Source organism: Quercus lobata, chromosome 1 (assembly GCF_001633185.2).
Source record: "Quercus lobata isolate SW786 chromosome 1, ValleyOak3.0 Primary Assembly, whole genome shotgun sequence".
NCBI lineage: Eukaryota > Viridiplantae > Streptophyta > Magnoliopsida > Fagales > Fagaceae > Quercus > Quercus lobata.
Window position 1 is genome coordinate 17,303,515 of NC_044904.1, and position 15,097 is coordinate 17,318,611.

Below are 15,097 nucleotides of genomic sequence, written 5' to 3' on the forward strand. Positions count from 1 at the left end.
TGCATGTAATCTTAGGGACAATTCTAGGCTGAGGTGATTATATACCTTACACAGCTTTTTAAAATCCTATTTTTTCTTTTCTTAAAAAAAAATAAAAAATAAAAACTCATTTTTTCTCACTTTTTGTCAAAGAACAAATATACATTAACATACTTTTAACAAAAAACTAAATAAGTATTCCCAAATAGATGATAGCGTCCATTTGAGATAGTTTATCAAGCTTTTTTGTTGAAAATAATGTAGTTAAAAAGTAAGAGTTAAATAAAATAATAAATAATTCGTGTGAAACCCATATATAATAGGAAAAATAAATAATAAACTAGCCTATAATCAAAATCTAATCACCCACTAATCGCAACCCTAGATTGATCCTAGAGAAGCGTTTACTTCCAAGCTTGTTGTCATTTCCGAATTATTGCTTCAACCAACTGACAAACTAGCAACATTAAACGCTAAAATTGATTCATTGAACAGTAAAGAAAAGACGCAGCAAGCCTAAGGTCATCCTTTTAGTCTAGACGGGGACAACGAGGGAATGGGAAATGTATCATCATCACACTCCAAATTCATAAGGGAAAGAAGCCAATACTCCCTTATAGATATGAACATGTTTGTCATAAAGAGGGCTAGAGTGAAGAGTCAAGAGGAAGTATATTTTGGTTGAATTGCAATCATAAATAATAAATTTATTGTATTAAGCTTTCTAAACCATCTGCAAGTTTTACTATATTAAAAAGTGGGTTGTGCACTCTCCCCCTTACTCAGAAAAAAAAAAAAAAAAAACAAACGACATGAGGGTACCAAATCATCATTTACATTAATTTCTCATAATAACTTGAATTTTTTCATGATATCATTATAATTACATATATAAGTGTACTAATTCACTTTATAGCTTAATTGATTAACACCTCTTGATATCTCCAAAATATTCGGGGTTCGAATCTCTCCTCCTTATTGTAACTATCAAATTATTAAAAAAAAAATAAATAAATAAATCACCAAAATATATTTATGAATAGAATACATCAATATACTTATTTATTCCTTGTTTCAATAAATACAAGTTATAAGTCCATCAAAGGTTGTAAAAAAAAAAAAACCCATGAGGCTATAAGCAGCCTAGTAGTACAGCCCACTAAAGACAAAGTGGGCATTGACCATGGGCTGGGTTTTTCCTTACAGAATCGGGTAAACCTGATCCAGCCCGAACCGATCCGTTATTTGTTCTGTCTGTTTTCGGTGCGTGTATGTAGAGTGTAGTGTGATAGTCTTTGGAGAACGGGCGCGAGATTTGCAGAAGAAGATGGGGACGGCGGCAAATCCAGTAGTAGAGCAACCATCATCCGAAACGACGTCGGACCAGGTCGAGGCTTTGCTTGAGGTACTCACTCTCACACACACACTTCATTATTATACTTTCATCTTTCCTTCAATATTTTATTCATTTCAAAAAACAAAAACAACTTTCACTTTCTTATAGGCCGCTAGATACGATGATCTTGACGACGTCGTAAGCTTAGCATCCTCCGGTGTTTCTCTCGATTCCAAGGACTCCCTTGGCCGTACAGGTTCACCCTTTTAACCTTAATTTTAATTCTCTCATTATTCATACTATGAACATGTCTTAATACCTGCTTTACTCTTTTCTTTTTTTTCTTTTTAAAAATTGTGTTCCCAATCTTGAAAATTCCTCTCCTATATAAACAAATTGAATACTCATATACCATTGTGGTTATTAAAAACTTTTTTTTTTTTTTTTTTCATTCTTCTGTTTTTAGTTTGATTGTTGCGTGAATTTTTCTGTGTGTATAGGAATAGAGTTTTTGTGAGAAAGAATATGATGATCTTTTTAGTTACGTCGACAAAAGGTTTCATTGTTGGATTGATTTGGAGTTTAACTGTAAAATCTATTGTCTTCCATTGAGGTGAGAAGACTTGTTTTGGTACTTCAGTAAGCTAATTTTTGTGTTAGCGAGGTTCCGAATTGTTGGAAATGGAGTTCCTTCAGATAAAGATTCAACCTTTGTTGAATGTAAGTAAACATAAGAAGAAGACGAAGAATAATAGACCATATAGCCCAAGATTGATTAGTCATGTCATCCTAGCTTGAAGCAGGTTGAAAATATCAGCCATGAGAGTCTCGCTTTCTAACAATGAGACTAATGACTCCTTATTGCACGTTTGGCTACAACCTCTAAAATTACCCTAAAGTGTGGTCCATTTATCTGATTTTAGGTTTATTATTCAAGTTTGATTCAAGAAGTTAAGTAACTATCTGAGTGCCTTAGAGTTCTTTTATTGATATTTATGAAATGAAGATTACTATATTGATGAGGGTGAATTATTTGACGTTGAACATGTATGCTCCTTCTAAATGAAGGTGAACCCATAACCTAGAAATTCGCAGGAATGAGAGGATTGGCTATATGTTTGAAGTTGATAGAATTTGCACAGTTCTCCCCTGTAAGATGGGTCAACCTTGTGGATTTCTGACAAGCAAGGGGTTGAAGCTTTTTATTGCAGAATGCAAGTAACTACAGCTTGTAACAAGAATGGAATTGTGAGACTGGCGAATTCAATTAGATGATATGCTTTGCAATAAATTAACAGCAATTAATTGTAGTATAAAGTTTGAAAGTTAACATGATATAGTGGTACAGGGGCTGCTAATAACATAAAAGGTTTTGCTTTGAGCTTGAGTCCCTTATTTTCCCATGTTACGCATTTTTCTCAAAAAGAAAGTTGAGACTGCTTGGTTTGAGATGATACACACTCTCATAAAACAAGATCTGTGTTTTAGAACATAAATTCAACATTTCATGATTTTGGTTATCATATGCAAGACATGTAGAAAACATATTTAGAGAGAACTTGAAGAATTGCGTATGTCAGCTACATTATCATAAAAAGGAAGGAAAAAAGGGGGGAAAAAAATTCAGCTACCTTGTTGTTTGAGAAAAAAAGAGTCAAATTTAAGTGAATTTAAGAGAAAACTAATTTTTCTTCGTCTATATATTTTCTAGTTAAAGCTCAAGAAAATGATGACAAAATGCTTTGCAGAAAGTGTATTTGGGTCTATCATTTTGTAGTTTGTCAATCGAGCGAAGTGTGGTGCCAGTGGCCCTTTTGATGAAGCTAAAAATCTGTTTTATTTTGATAGGTGTTCTGCTCCATCCAGGTGCTAGTTCTTGTTTACAGGTGATTGGTTGCAAACTTTGGCAGTTAATACGGGCATGATTTGCAGAATTTTGAAGAGGGGTCAATGTTGATTTTTAATTTGGAATATTGTTTGTTATCTTTTATAGATTTCCAGCAATTGCATTTCATCTGATTTAGTCTATACAGTAGATCATAAGAGTGATATTTGAAAGGTTGTTTTGACTCTTGAGTTTCTTAGATCTTTTGGGACATATGTACAAGGTGTTAAGTCTTTATACATCAGTAGGGTCCAGAACTAAGTCTTTATAATGGCCAAAATTCTAGTCTAAAGAAGTCTAATGAATTGGTTCATGCAATGTTTACTTTGATCTAGTCATTGACATCACATCACTGATCTTGGAAGTTGGAACTCCAAGAGATTCTTTCTTAACACCTTATGGGGTGGAAATTTGGTATAGAAAACATGATAAGATCTGAGAGGGCAAGCTTGAGTATGAAGAATTCTATCTATGCCAGTAAAGATATCCTCTTGCACTGCAAGGTTTCCTCCACAGTGGTATTGCCATCACCCTTTCAAGTTATCAGCAGTTGGCTCTGGAGGCACACTAGGACACTAGCGCAACTGTAGTACTGGGGAACTAGAATGATTGAAATCATTGGGATCCTGTTGCTATGGGTTCATAAGAAAGAGGATAGTTTCCTTTATTTGCCAAGAGGTGTTGAGAATGTTTAGAGTTCTGGAGACTATTTTTGTGATCTTTGTAGGAGATCTGCAAATTGTAGAGCATGAAAATCGTAGGTGAAGTACAACTGTGAGCTACTATGGTAATTAGCAGGAAAATTTTCTGGTTTTGGGTGAGCTAATGTATTTATTTAAGGCAAAAAGTAAGTGGAGTGATACAGGACAGTGGTGGGAAAACTGAGATAAAGGAAAAAGTAGATAAAAACAGGACAAATCCTAAGCTTCACCACCTAATGTTATTTGGCATCACCACCGAACAACAAGAGAAATCATTCTCTAATCATAAAATATAATGGAAAGTTCTGATTATGTTACAATTAAATCCCATAAAATCCTCAAAAATTTTAAAACCAAATTCAAAAAGAAAACTAGTTCCAAATTCAAGAATAAAATCTGAAATAATTTTGGTGCTCCTAGTCATGGAAGCTAAATAGTATTAGCACATTAAATTTAATTTTCTTAGGTAAAATATATTGCAAATTTTGAGTTGTGATAACCTTGTATTTCATTTGTGTAACATGTGGTAGTATTCTTTATTGTGTTCTATGATATTGTATCTGGTGTCTAGCACAAATTTTTTTTACATATTGGAAGGTTGTTTGGGCCCTTATATGTTCAATTGAGAAAAATAAAATACAAAAATAACATTGGCGAAACTTAAATCCAGTATGCCATTGGGGGCGTCCCACAAGTCCCCTACTATTTGGAATCCTATCTTGGAGAAAATTGAGCATAAGTTGGCTAGGTGGAAAAAGATGTATTTGTCAAAAGGTGGAAGACTGACATTGCTTAAAAGTACATTATCTAGTCTTCCGACTTTCTTTTTATCTCTTTTTACTATCCCTACGCACATGGCCAATAAAATTGAGAGGTTGCAAAGGGATTTCTTATGGGGGGATTCCAAGATACATTTGGTGGGATGGGATAAGGTGTGTGCACCTCTAGAAAATGGTGGGTTAGGAGTAAGGAAATTAACTACTTTTAATAAAGCCTTACTAGGAATAAAGACTTTGGAGAAGGGTTGTAGCTCTAAAGTTTGGGGAAGAAGGGGGGGGGATGGACCTCCAAGCTAGATAGAGGGGTACATGGATGTGGTTTGTGGAAAAGCATCCGAATGGATTGGGAGGTTTTTCGTAAAAATATTCAGTTTGAGGTAGGGGTGGGGGATAGAGTGAAGCTTTGGACAGATCAATGGTGTGGGGATTCTCCACTTAAATTGACATTTTCGGTTGTGTATGGTATTGCCTCCAATAAAGAGACATCAGTAGTCTCTTCTCTTGAATGGTTGGGGATAGGAGAATGGAGAAGCTGGGATGTTCATTTCATTTGGAGACCAAATGATTGGGAAATGGGCGGTGTGGATGAATTTATCCGTACTTTGGGTTCTAATTTACCTCCAACTGAGAATGGAGACCGTATGCGATGGAAGTTGACGAAGAATGGAGATTTGGATATCTAATCGTTTTATAATAAGTTAAGAGATCCATTGCCCATTATCTTTCCTTGGAAAGGTGTCTGGAAGGTTAAGGCCCCTCAGCATGTTTCTTTTTTTGTGTGGACTGTTGTATGGGATAAGATACTTACAGGTGACAATTTGAGGGGTAGAGGGATGGGCTTTGTTGATTGGTGCATTATGTGTTGTTGTAATGGGGAGACGGTGGATCATTTGCTACTGCATTGTGGTAAGGCTTACCGGTTGTGGAGTTTGGTGTTTAGATCATTTGGGATTTCATGGGTCTTGCCAAGATCAGTTGTGGATACTCTCTTTGGTTGGTGGAATTAGCTTGGAAAACATTCGTCTAGCATTTGGAATTTAGCTTCACTATGCTTAATGTGGTATCTTTAGAGGGAACAAAACTGAAGGACGTTTGAGGACATGGAAAGTTCCGACGACCAGCTATTGGTTTCTTTTAGTGGCTTCCTTTTTGACTGGTCTAGGGTTTGGGGACTCACCTCTAGTGATTCTCTACCTATGTTCCTTAGCTCTCTCCTTTGTAATTAGTATCTTTTCTTTCTGTTTTTTATCTTCTTTCTCTATAATTTTTTAACTTTGCCTTATGACTTTTTGCATGAGGTACTGTTCTTGAATATACAGCTTTATTACTCATCAAAAAAAAAAAAAAAAAAAAATTGGAATATTGATGTTCTCAAATGAATTTTGTTTTTTAAATGCCTGAATTTCCCCTGTAGCCCTTTTGTAGATGTCTAGAATTTCCATATCATTTTTGGAAAGCCTTATTACTACTATTTGGTGTTGGTAACAGATAATTATCTTTTGGCAATTTGATTGAAGATTTGTTTCTAGGTGATATACTTACGCACCTGAGGGGATTCAAACCCCATTTTTACCCTCCATCCCATACTTATGGGGATGGAGGTGTCATTTACACCAAAGGCCATTGGCTGCAATTTTATTGAGTTTGGGTTATGTTTTCTGTTGAATTGTGATCTATTTGTCTCACATACGCAATTTCCTCCTCCTCCAACTTTTGTTTTCATTTTAGGAGCATACTTGTAAACTCCCCCTCTACCTTCTATTTTCATTCTAGGAGCATACTTGGAAACATTGTACATATTCACTGTATGTGGCAAACCATTTAAACCAACTTTGTATTATTCTCAAGTCTGTATCTTTATCTGTTTCACTCATTTTCCCAAAATCCTTCTATGCAGCGTTCAATTTGAGTGTGGGATATTAGATTTGAGTTTTAATACGTTGAAGTGTTTCTAGCCAAGTGATTAATTATAAGTATTCAATGAGCAATTCTCCACTTCATCTATCCACCTCTAATTCTATGAGCAATGCCTTTTCTTCAATTTTTGCTTCCTTATATAAGTCTGATAATGGTTAATCTTTACTATCGTTTTAACATTAACCTTGCCTATTTCCTTCTTTCTGTTTGTGATGTAACCAAAATCACATTCCTTAGTCTTGGGTATATAAGAATGTCTCAATTCTAGAGTGTCTCTCACTGTTTCTATCTCAGCTTTTAATTAAAAACACACAAAAAGGCACAAATTATTTAGTTATGATAGCCATTACAAAACGTATTTGATTCTATAATACTTATGCACTTGTGCTAAATAGTCATTTGACTACAATAATAAGTGAATTGTAGTTTATATGAGTAAAAAAAAGTTCTTTAATTATGTGTAAATTTCATATTTGCATTGGCATGATTGTGTGTTATTCCAAATAAGCTGCCTTAACATTGGCATGTTAGTGCTTACATTATGAATTACCTTTTCAAGCAAGATATTATTTGACTCCCTCCCTCGCATTATCACTGGTTGCTCTCATGAGTGATATCAGATATGGTGATAATCACTGGACTTGTTATCACCCTTGAGCCTGAAAAACTCCTTAATTCAAGACTTGGCAACTTGGCAAGTTGAATTCCAAAACTTGGAAAATTGCCCTTTTTTTGCTAAGTTGGATTCCAAAACTTTGTTTTCCAAGATATTAGTATTTTATGCTTTATTTATGCTGGATCTGTTTATTCTGCGCATCCTGTTTCAATCTGTTTTTGACAAGTCCTGCTGATATTCGATTGTAGCACTTCATATGGCTGCAGCAAATGGACATCTTGACGTTGTAGAATATCTTATTAACAGAGGAGTGGTGAGTAAGCCATCTGAAAAACCTTCCTTTTTTTATTTATTTTTTTTAATTATCGTTTTCTGAGTCTAAAATCCTCACTAGACTGATATTTGATAGTAACTTACAAGTTGTCTTTTGATTTATTCATTTTGTTAAACCTGGTGGCAATGCTTTTGGTCCAATATTCTATCATCAAACTAATCATTGACTGCCATATTGTACAATGCCATTTTTAGAATTTACCAGCTCTTAATGAATGTTCTTTAACTATTTCTTTTTTCTGGACACTTTTGTAACATACAATTGATTTGCAGAAATTACTGTGCATATATTAGTCTATGTCCCCCAAATTTGGTACCCAAGTTGAAGCCTTAACCTAAACCATAGAAAATAAAAACATGTTGTGCTTGGTTGGCTAGTTATGTATAAATTAATGTGACAAGATCTCTTCCATTTGAACTTAGTGGATCTATGACATTCATTTTTTACTTTCAAAATATGAGTTTGTTTAAACAGTCCTAGATTCTAAATTTTAGCTGAAAGCACGATTTGATTTATTTCCTTGGACTCTATCATGCCGGCTTCCACTTATCATCTGATTGATTTCCCTCTATCGATGAATTTACATCTTTGCTTTTAAGGATTTACACAAGAGCTACCCAAATGGTTTCTAGAAAAAAATAATGTAGGGAATTTTATTTAGATTAAGTGCTTGTTATCCTAAAAGATCAACATTGGGAGTTGTAATGGTTGTTGTGCAATTCTAAATTTCTTTCTTTTTATGACTTTTGGCAACCAAATCATATGTACAAATGGTTTCTTTTGTGTTAATTAATCAAGCTTTACAACTTCATTCCTGCCTCGACCAGCATAGCTTTGGTAATTCCCTACCATTTTTTATTCAAATCTATCGTAAGAGCTACACAGGACTGATTACTTATCAATGCTGCCCTTATTGTAGGTTATGATTGTTAAATTACTTAAGGAACAGTTTTGTGAGTTTTTGGTACTTTTGTATGAGCAGGATCTTAATGCTATTAATGAGGAGAAGAATACACCTCTTCATTGGGCTTGCCTCAATGGTCATATTGAGGTAATCATCACTGTCCCAATGCGAAGCAAATATAATGCAATTTTGAGGTTTATTGACAAATGTTTGCCTTTTCAGGTGGTTAAGAAACTGATCTTGGCAGGGGCAAATGTGACTGAATTGAACAGGTGTGTTGTTTCTATCCTCTTTCTTAGAGTCAGAGTTTTTTAAGATGAACATGTGTTCCTTTTATTCATGATCCATTGTGGTTCTGGGTTATGTTCAGCTATGAGAGGACTCCAATGGATGAAGCAGTGAGTGGAGGTAAGATGGACGTCATTGATGCAATCAATGCAGCAGTTGCACAACTGGAACTCACTGGTGTCAGCGTTTCCTAATGTGGGGTTTTCCTAATTGAAGTCCAAGTTCTGACAGTTTTTACTAGTGTATTTTTGGTTAATAGATTTATTAATGTCTTTCTCTTATAAATAACAAGCTTGCAGTGTTAAAATTTTGTTGATAGTTACTGAATCTCACCTGACTCTTTGCAATACTGTGTTGCTGCATTTTTTAGTAGTCTTTCCAACAAGTGTTAATCAAACTCGCTATATGTGCTTTCATGCCAAGGAAGGAGAAAATCTATTTCTTTTTCTTTACTTATCATGCAAGTGTTAATCAAACTCGCTATATGTGCTTTCATGCCAAGGAAGGAGAAAATCTATTTCTTTTTCTTTACTTATCATGTCAGAACTGCTGAAAAAAAAAAAAAAAAAAAAAAGAGGCAGGTAGAGGAAACTTCTTTTTTCGCTAAAAGATTTAAGGGTGTTGAACTTCTTTCCTCTTCTTCATCTTTGCTAACTTGTGTGTCTAGAGCTCTTTGAACACTTGTTGAACTTTTGTTCTTTACAAGAGAAAAGCGTCTCATTTGTGTGGACAAACCAGGGGGGTGTTAATGGAATGGTCCCTTTCCTTTGTTTCTAAGCATAAGGAGAATCAAAGGTGGGGGCATTGGGGTTGGGAAGCAAAGCCCTACCTGAAAGCCTTTCTCGAGGGTTGGAGATACTGAAATTCAGGGCTGGCCCTTCCCTTAAGCGAGTTAGGCAATTGCCTAAGGCCCCCAAGTAGAAGGAGACTCCAAAATTTAGAAAAGAAGGGGTAGTAGGGGCCAAAAAAAAATTTAGTTTCAGATGAATTACAAAAATCTGACACATCCTTTTAACCAAAAAACAAAAATTTTGGCAAATTCAGTTAAACATTGGTTCTAAACAAAATCATTACCCAAAAATAACATTATTATCTTCTAGACAAACCAAAAATCAACCAGATAAACTTCAAATCTAGTCTAAGGGATTAATCACAAAACAATCACAAATCAAAACAAATAAAACAACTCAAATCCCTAAAATTTTTAGTTTTACCGTTCCCTCTGCAGCTCTACTTCTTTCTCTCTGCTTTCCGCCTCTCTCATCTCAAGCAAGCTTGCCTTTCTCCACCTCTCTGATTCCTTCTCTGCTCTGTGCCTCTCTCAACTGCCCAGTGCTCTGTCGCCTCTATGCCTCTGCTCTAGGTTTTGAGTTCTCTACTATCAGGTATTATTTCATTATTTGGGCGCCTTTTTTTTTTTTTTTTTTTTTTTTATGAATGGGTGCTTGGCTTCAATTTCAACCTTTCTCTCCATTTTACTTGCTAAGACTTAAGATAAAAAGATTGGGCCGCTTGCCTCCTGCCTGGATGTTTCATGTTGTTTGGGCCTTAAAGGTTTTTTTTTTTTTTTGGGATATAGATATTAGATATGATTTGTTTTGTGTTTTTTTGGAGGTGGGTCTTATTAATAGGCCTTGTGTTATGGCTGTACTTAAATTTTTGTTATGCTTGTACTTAAATTTTTTGGAGTTGATGACACTAGACATTTTTCTACTATTCATTACACTCAAATATTATCAAATGAGGAGAAGCATGATAAAAAATAGCTAGTGTATTCAAAAGATGCAGACCAAGTATTTTGTTTTTGTTGTAAGTTGTTTGAGTCTAAACGTACTGGCCAACTATGTAATGAAGGAACTCGAAATTGGAAAAATATTAGTTCTAAAATTAGAAACCATGAAACAACTAGAGAGCATGTTAGAAGACTTGAATACAAAAATTTGATTAGTCAATTTGCATCTCAAAAGGCAAGAAAAATAGATTTTAAATGAAATATATTATAATATAAAAATATTAAATAAACATTAATTTAGTTAATATATAAGTGTAGGGACTGAATTTGGATTGGACTCAGTATAGGATTGAGTTTTAGCCCAACAAGCCCGAATAATGAATTTGTAGAGTGTGGGTGAAAAAACTAGTCTTACTCCAAAAGAAAGACAATAAAAGTTGTTGAATTAAGATCATTAAACACAAGCAAAATAAGAAAATATGTCCTCGGCATGGCTTGAGGAGCTTATGTTATAATGTCTTGTTGATGAACAAGGTTACAAAAATTCACAGTAATATTACAAAAATTTCTTGATTTTTCCTCCTGCTGCTCCTCTAGGCCACCTTCTTATGCTATATACTACAATCTTAGTATCATCCCCACCATACACGTGTAAGTTAGATTCTAGGAACTCCTTCTTGTCCCATTCAACACCTCCTAGAACCATCAACTAATAGCTGTAAGGCTGCTTGACCACTGTTCAGGTATCACCTCCACATTAATGCGGCCAGAGAGTTAGTTGGGAGGCATTTAATGAGAAGGTAGCAGCTTTTGAAGATATTTGTTGCCTCCCTTTTGCTTATCTCTTATCCAATGTTCGACTCTTAGTTATGATGCAACCTTGAAGAGGGTCTAGGATGATAAGACATTCTTACTGATCTCGGATCTCCGTTTCCGATATGACTTTTCTCCTTGGATGTATTTTGGACTATCATATACAATCTTTATTCCTTCTTCTTATACCATTCTCATTATAACTTTATTTGATCATCCTCGGATTGGTTAATATCCTCGGATTGGGCCATAGGCCCAATTCATACAGTTTTAATAGTACCTTCTAGATAATTGGCCCCCACAATAATCCCTCAAAATCTTGTTTTCCGGCTCCTCGGGAGGAAAGGAGGACTTTGATATCCTCAATCCATCCCGTTTATGGTTATGCCTTCCCGAACTCCCAAGTGCCTTTTTACCTGCTCAAGGCACGCTCCTGACGCTTCGGCGTCCATAGCGTGCCATCATTAAATTTTGGCGGCTCCCTTATCCCTCACGTTCAACGGTAGGATGTAAATCAAACGGTGGAGGATTTTCTTAGGTTTACGAGCGCGAATTTTCCCGCTTGTAACTTCTGCGCCACTATAAATAGCTTTTCAAATCAATTCTTTTTCTTACTTTCAACAATCACACAGTCCTAGAGCTCATACATTGAACCTGTCACTCTCTCTCACCTCCCTGTGCATCTACAAATACTAAAAATTTGTCCGAAGACCTTCTTTTCAAACCTATAAGTTTCCTTGAATCCTCTTAGTTTTCGTTTCAAACTTGTTAATTTTTCTTCAAAACTTCTTAGAAAATGGGTAAGTTCAAGCGTTTAGTTGAGTCCGAGGAGGGTATGGAAAGATGTAGGGTTAAGTATAGGATTCCACCAACAATGGGCATGAGATACGCTACCCAAGGGGAATGGGTAGGCGCTAGGAAAACAGGAGAGGTGGTAATCCCCGTGATCGCCTTCATAGAGGGAGGGATGACTATTCCTATGGGCACTATCACTAGGAACTATCTTAGGTTCTTTAGACTATCTCTCATACAGTGCGCCCCAAATATGTTTAGGGTATTGGGTAGTATAGAAGCTCTAAACGACAGAATAAACCTAAATTTGACCCACCATGATGTGAATTGAGTATACAACTTACACCATCTGACGGGACAGGGATATTACCTTAAGTCTAGGTATCCCGCAGTAAGGTTAATCCAGTGCCTCCCCACATCAAACAAAGGCTTAAAGGAAGACTTTTTAATCTTTTCTGGGGAATGGCATGATGGCCTACCCTGTCTGACTAAGGAGGGAGAACCAGGTGGGGGTATAGCCGTAGATTTATATGTCTTGGCTTGTATTTCTCTTTTATTTCCCAATATCCCTGCTTCTGACAAAATCTTCTTCCATTTTAATGATTTTGCAAATAAGCGTTCTACTAAAACCCAGCTCAGCTTAGTCAACAAAGAGAGCTTAGATAGGATTTTACGGGCTAAGGTGTATGTAAACGAAGCCGACAGTCAATTGCGAGTGGCGCACTTAATTCTTGGGTACACACCCATTTCTCTCGCATTTCAAGCCCCTAAGTACTTGATAAAAACCAACGATCCTCGGCTCCATCATATTAGTGTTGCCTACGAAGGATTCGTTGTCCTAAAGGGTATTCCCATTCCTGAAGGTACACCCCTTACTCGGCCACTCTTCGTCGCCACCCCTTCAGTAGGAGCATCCTCGTCCCAACTCATCCTTGAAGAAGAGGAAGAGGAAGAAGAAAAAGAAGAAAAAAGTCTAGAGGGGATCGTAGATTTGTCAGATTCCTCAGAGGAATTTGAAGTGTTCAACCAAGCTCCAACTCCTGAGGGTATACAGGCTGACGTTAACTTCCAGCATCAAGCAGAAGTCACCACTTCAGACGAGATAGGTATCTAGAGGAAACCCCAAAAGAGTTTGATGGAATTAATATAATCCCAGCCTGGAAATGGTGCACCAGGGAAATCCGTACAGCCAAAGCTTCCTCCTCCTCCTCCCAAATCTCCCGAGGGTATACCGACTGACATTAACTTCCAACATCAAGCAGAAGCCACCACTTCGAACGAGATGGGTATCCAGAGGAAACCCCAAAAGAGTTTGATGGAATTAATAGAATCCCAGCCTAGAAAGGGTGCACCGGGGAAATCCGCACAGCCAAAGCTTCCTCCTCCTCCTCCTAAATCTCCTCTTCCTCCTCCTCAGCCGTCTTTGCCATCCAGACCTGATCCCTGTTGATCCGAAAAGGAAGAGAGAGCAGAAGGGAAAGGATGTAGTGAATGTTGGGAAGTCTCGTCCTGCTCATGAGGACGAGACCCAGAGATCTGCATAGCAACAAAGGACTAGCCATACATCGTAGAGAGGTGTGGAAATGGGGGATAATCAGCCTCCAGAGCCTCAAGCTTGGCCTCCAACACCCATGCTAAATGGTGAACCCCTGAGGGATGATGCATCACTTAGGGATTTCAATGGGGGTATCGGATGTCATGTTACCTCAGCTCTGGAGGGGGCTCTGTTACTCCCGAACGATATGGCCGAGCTGAGGAACATAAGGAAGAATGAGGTTTTCCTCAACCTCAAAAGATATTTAGGCATGGTATGATGCTATCCTTTTTTTTTTTTTTTTGTTATGTTACTAACCCTTTTCTTTTAGGCTATCCAAGCCACTTTCAGAGTTGAGGAGATAACTAACTCTTGCTATCAGCAGTTGGACAATGAGAGGAGAAGGCGTGTAGCAACTGTGCAATCGTTCAACTTTGCTAATCAAAGCAATGCAGAGTTAAGAAAAAAGCTGACCAAGGAGGAGAAGGCCCAGAGAAGTGCTGACTCTGCTATAGAGAGCACTAAGAGACAGGTCGAGGATTAAAGGCAGCGCCTTCATAAGGCCAATGACTAGCTGGCTTCTTCTAAGGAGCAAATAGCAACTCTCAGGAATAAACTGGAAAAAGCCCAGAAGCTCAAGGATTAAGCTGAAAAATTGAGAGCTGAGGCCGAGAAGGCTAGGGACGAGGCTACACAACATGGTTACGACGTCGGCGTAGCTGAGACCAAGGATACCCTCCAGGCAGAGGTTCCTACCGTATGTCGAACCTACTATACTCAGACTTGGGAGGAAGCTCTCAAACGAGCCGGGGTTAAAGCTTCTTCTGAGCTGAGAAGGCCAGAAAACATTTACTTCCCACCAGCCATATGAGCCTTGAGCCTTCCTTCCACTCAAGGTGAGGTGACTTCTACGGTTGCTGACCCGGTCGAGGAAGCATTGCCTCAGGACCCTCTTCCTCCCAACCAGCAGGAGCAGCTAAAGGAACCTGAAGCTTCAAAGGAAACGTCCTCAGACAAGACCGCAGAGGTTCCACAAGATGGGGCAGCTTCCCAAGGTTTTGAACAGGCCTTAGCTTCAACTACTATGCCTACCGAGGGAGCCTCTAAAGAGAAGGAGAAAACAATTCCTACTGAAGTAGATAAACCAGCTAATAAGAACTCCAAGGACAAGCTTCAAATAAATTTAAAACATTGAATCTTCTTTTTGTAATGTAATTATGACTTCTGCAATGTAATTTGTTTTCTTCCAAGACATGTTTTAATGATATATGCATTTTTACTTTCTCAAATTTGTATGAGTTGTTATTTATTTTATTTCTACTTTACTTGTTTTGTTTACTGTTAGGTTCTAAAAATTTAGGATTTTATGTATTTAGAACTCTAATTTGTATTGTTGGCAAACCATGATCAAAACAATGTGTTTAGATGTGCTTTAGTCTTGCTCAAAGTTGTGCATTTATGTAAAGTTGGAATCGAGTTGAATGCAG

At 37.0% G+C, this 15,097-nt stretch overlaps 1 protein-coding gene across 2 annotated transcripts; it reads left to right on the forward strand.

The window, feature by feature from the left end:
- Positions 1-1,236: 1,236 nt before the first annotated feature.
- LOC115981523 (ankyrin repeat-containing protein P16F5.05c) lies at positions 1,237-9,194 on the forward strand. Of its 2 annotated transcripts, none has more exons than XM_031103727.1 (6): positions 1,237-1,384; positions 1,484-1,571; positions 7,462-7,526; positions 8,467-8,598; positions 8,674-8,723; positions 8,822-9,194. In XM_031103727.1, the coding sequence occupies exons 1-6, from the start codon at positions 1,307-1,309 to the stop codon at positions 8,931-8,933; spliced, it is 525 nt and encodes a 174-aa protein (XP_030959587.1). In that variant the 5' UTR covers positions 1,237-1,306; the 3' UTR covers positions 8,934-9,194. The 2 variants fall into 2 exon arrangements, with proteins under 2 accessions (XP_030959587.1, XP_030959597.1); XM_031103737.1 differs by having other exon boundaries at positions 1,239-1,384; positions 8,530-8,598.
- Positions 9,195-15,097: the final 5,903 nt, after the last annotated feature.

Coding starts and splice junctions, on each gene's coding strand:
- LOC115981523 (XM_031103727.1), top strand. CDS start 1,307: ATGGGGACGGCGGCAAATCCAGTAGTAGAGCAACCATCATCCGAAACG. Junction 1,385..1,483: donor AGGTCGAGGCTTTGCTTGAG/GTACTCACTCTC, acceptor ACTTTCTTATAG/GCCGCTAGATACGATGATCT. Junction 8,724..8,821: donor AATGTGACTGAATTGAACAG/GTGTGTTGTTTC, acceptor GGTTATGTTCAG/CTATGAGAGGACTCCAATGG.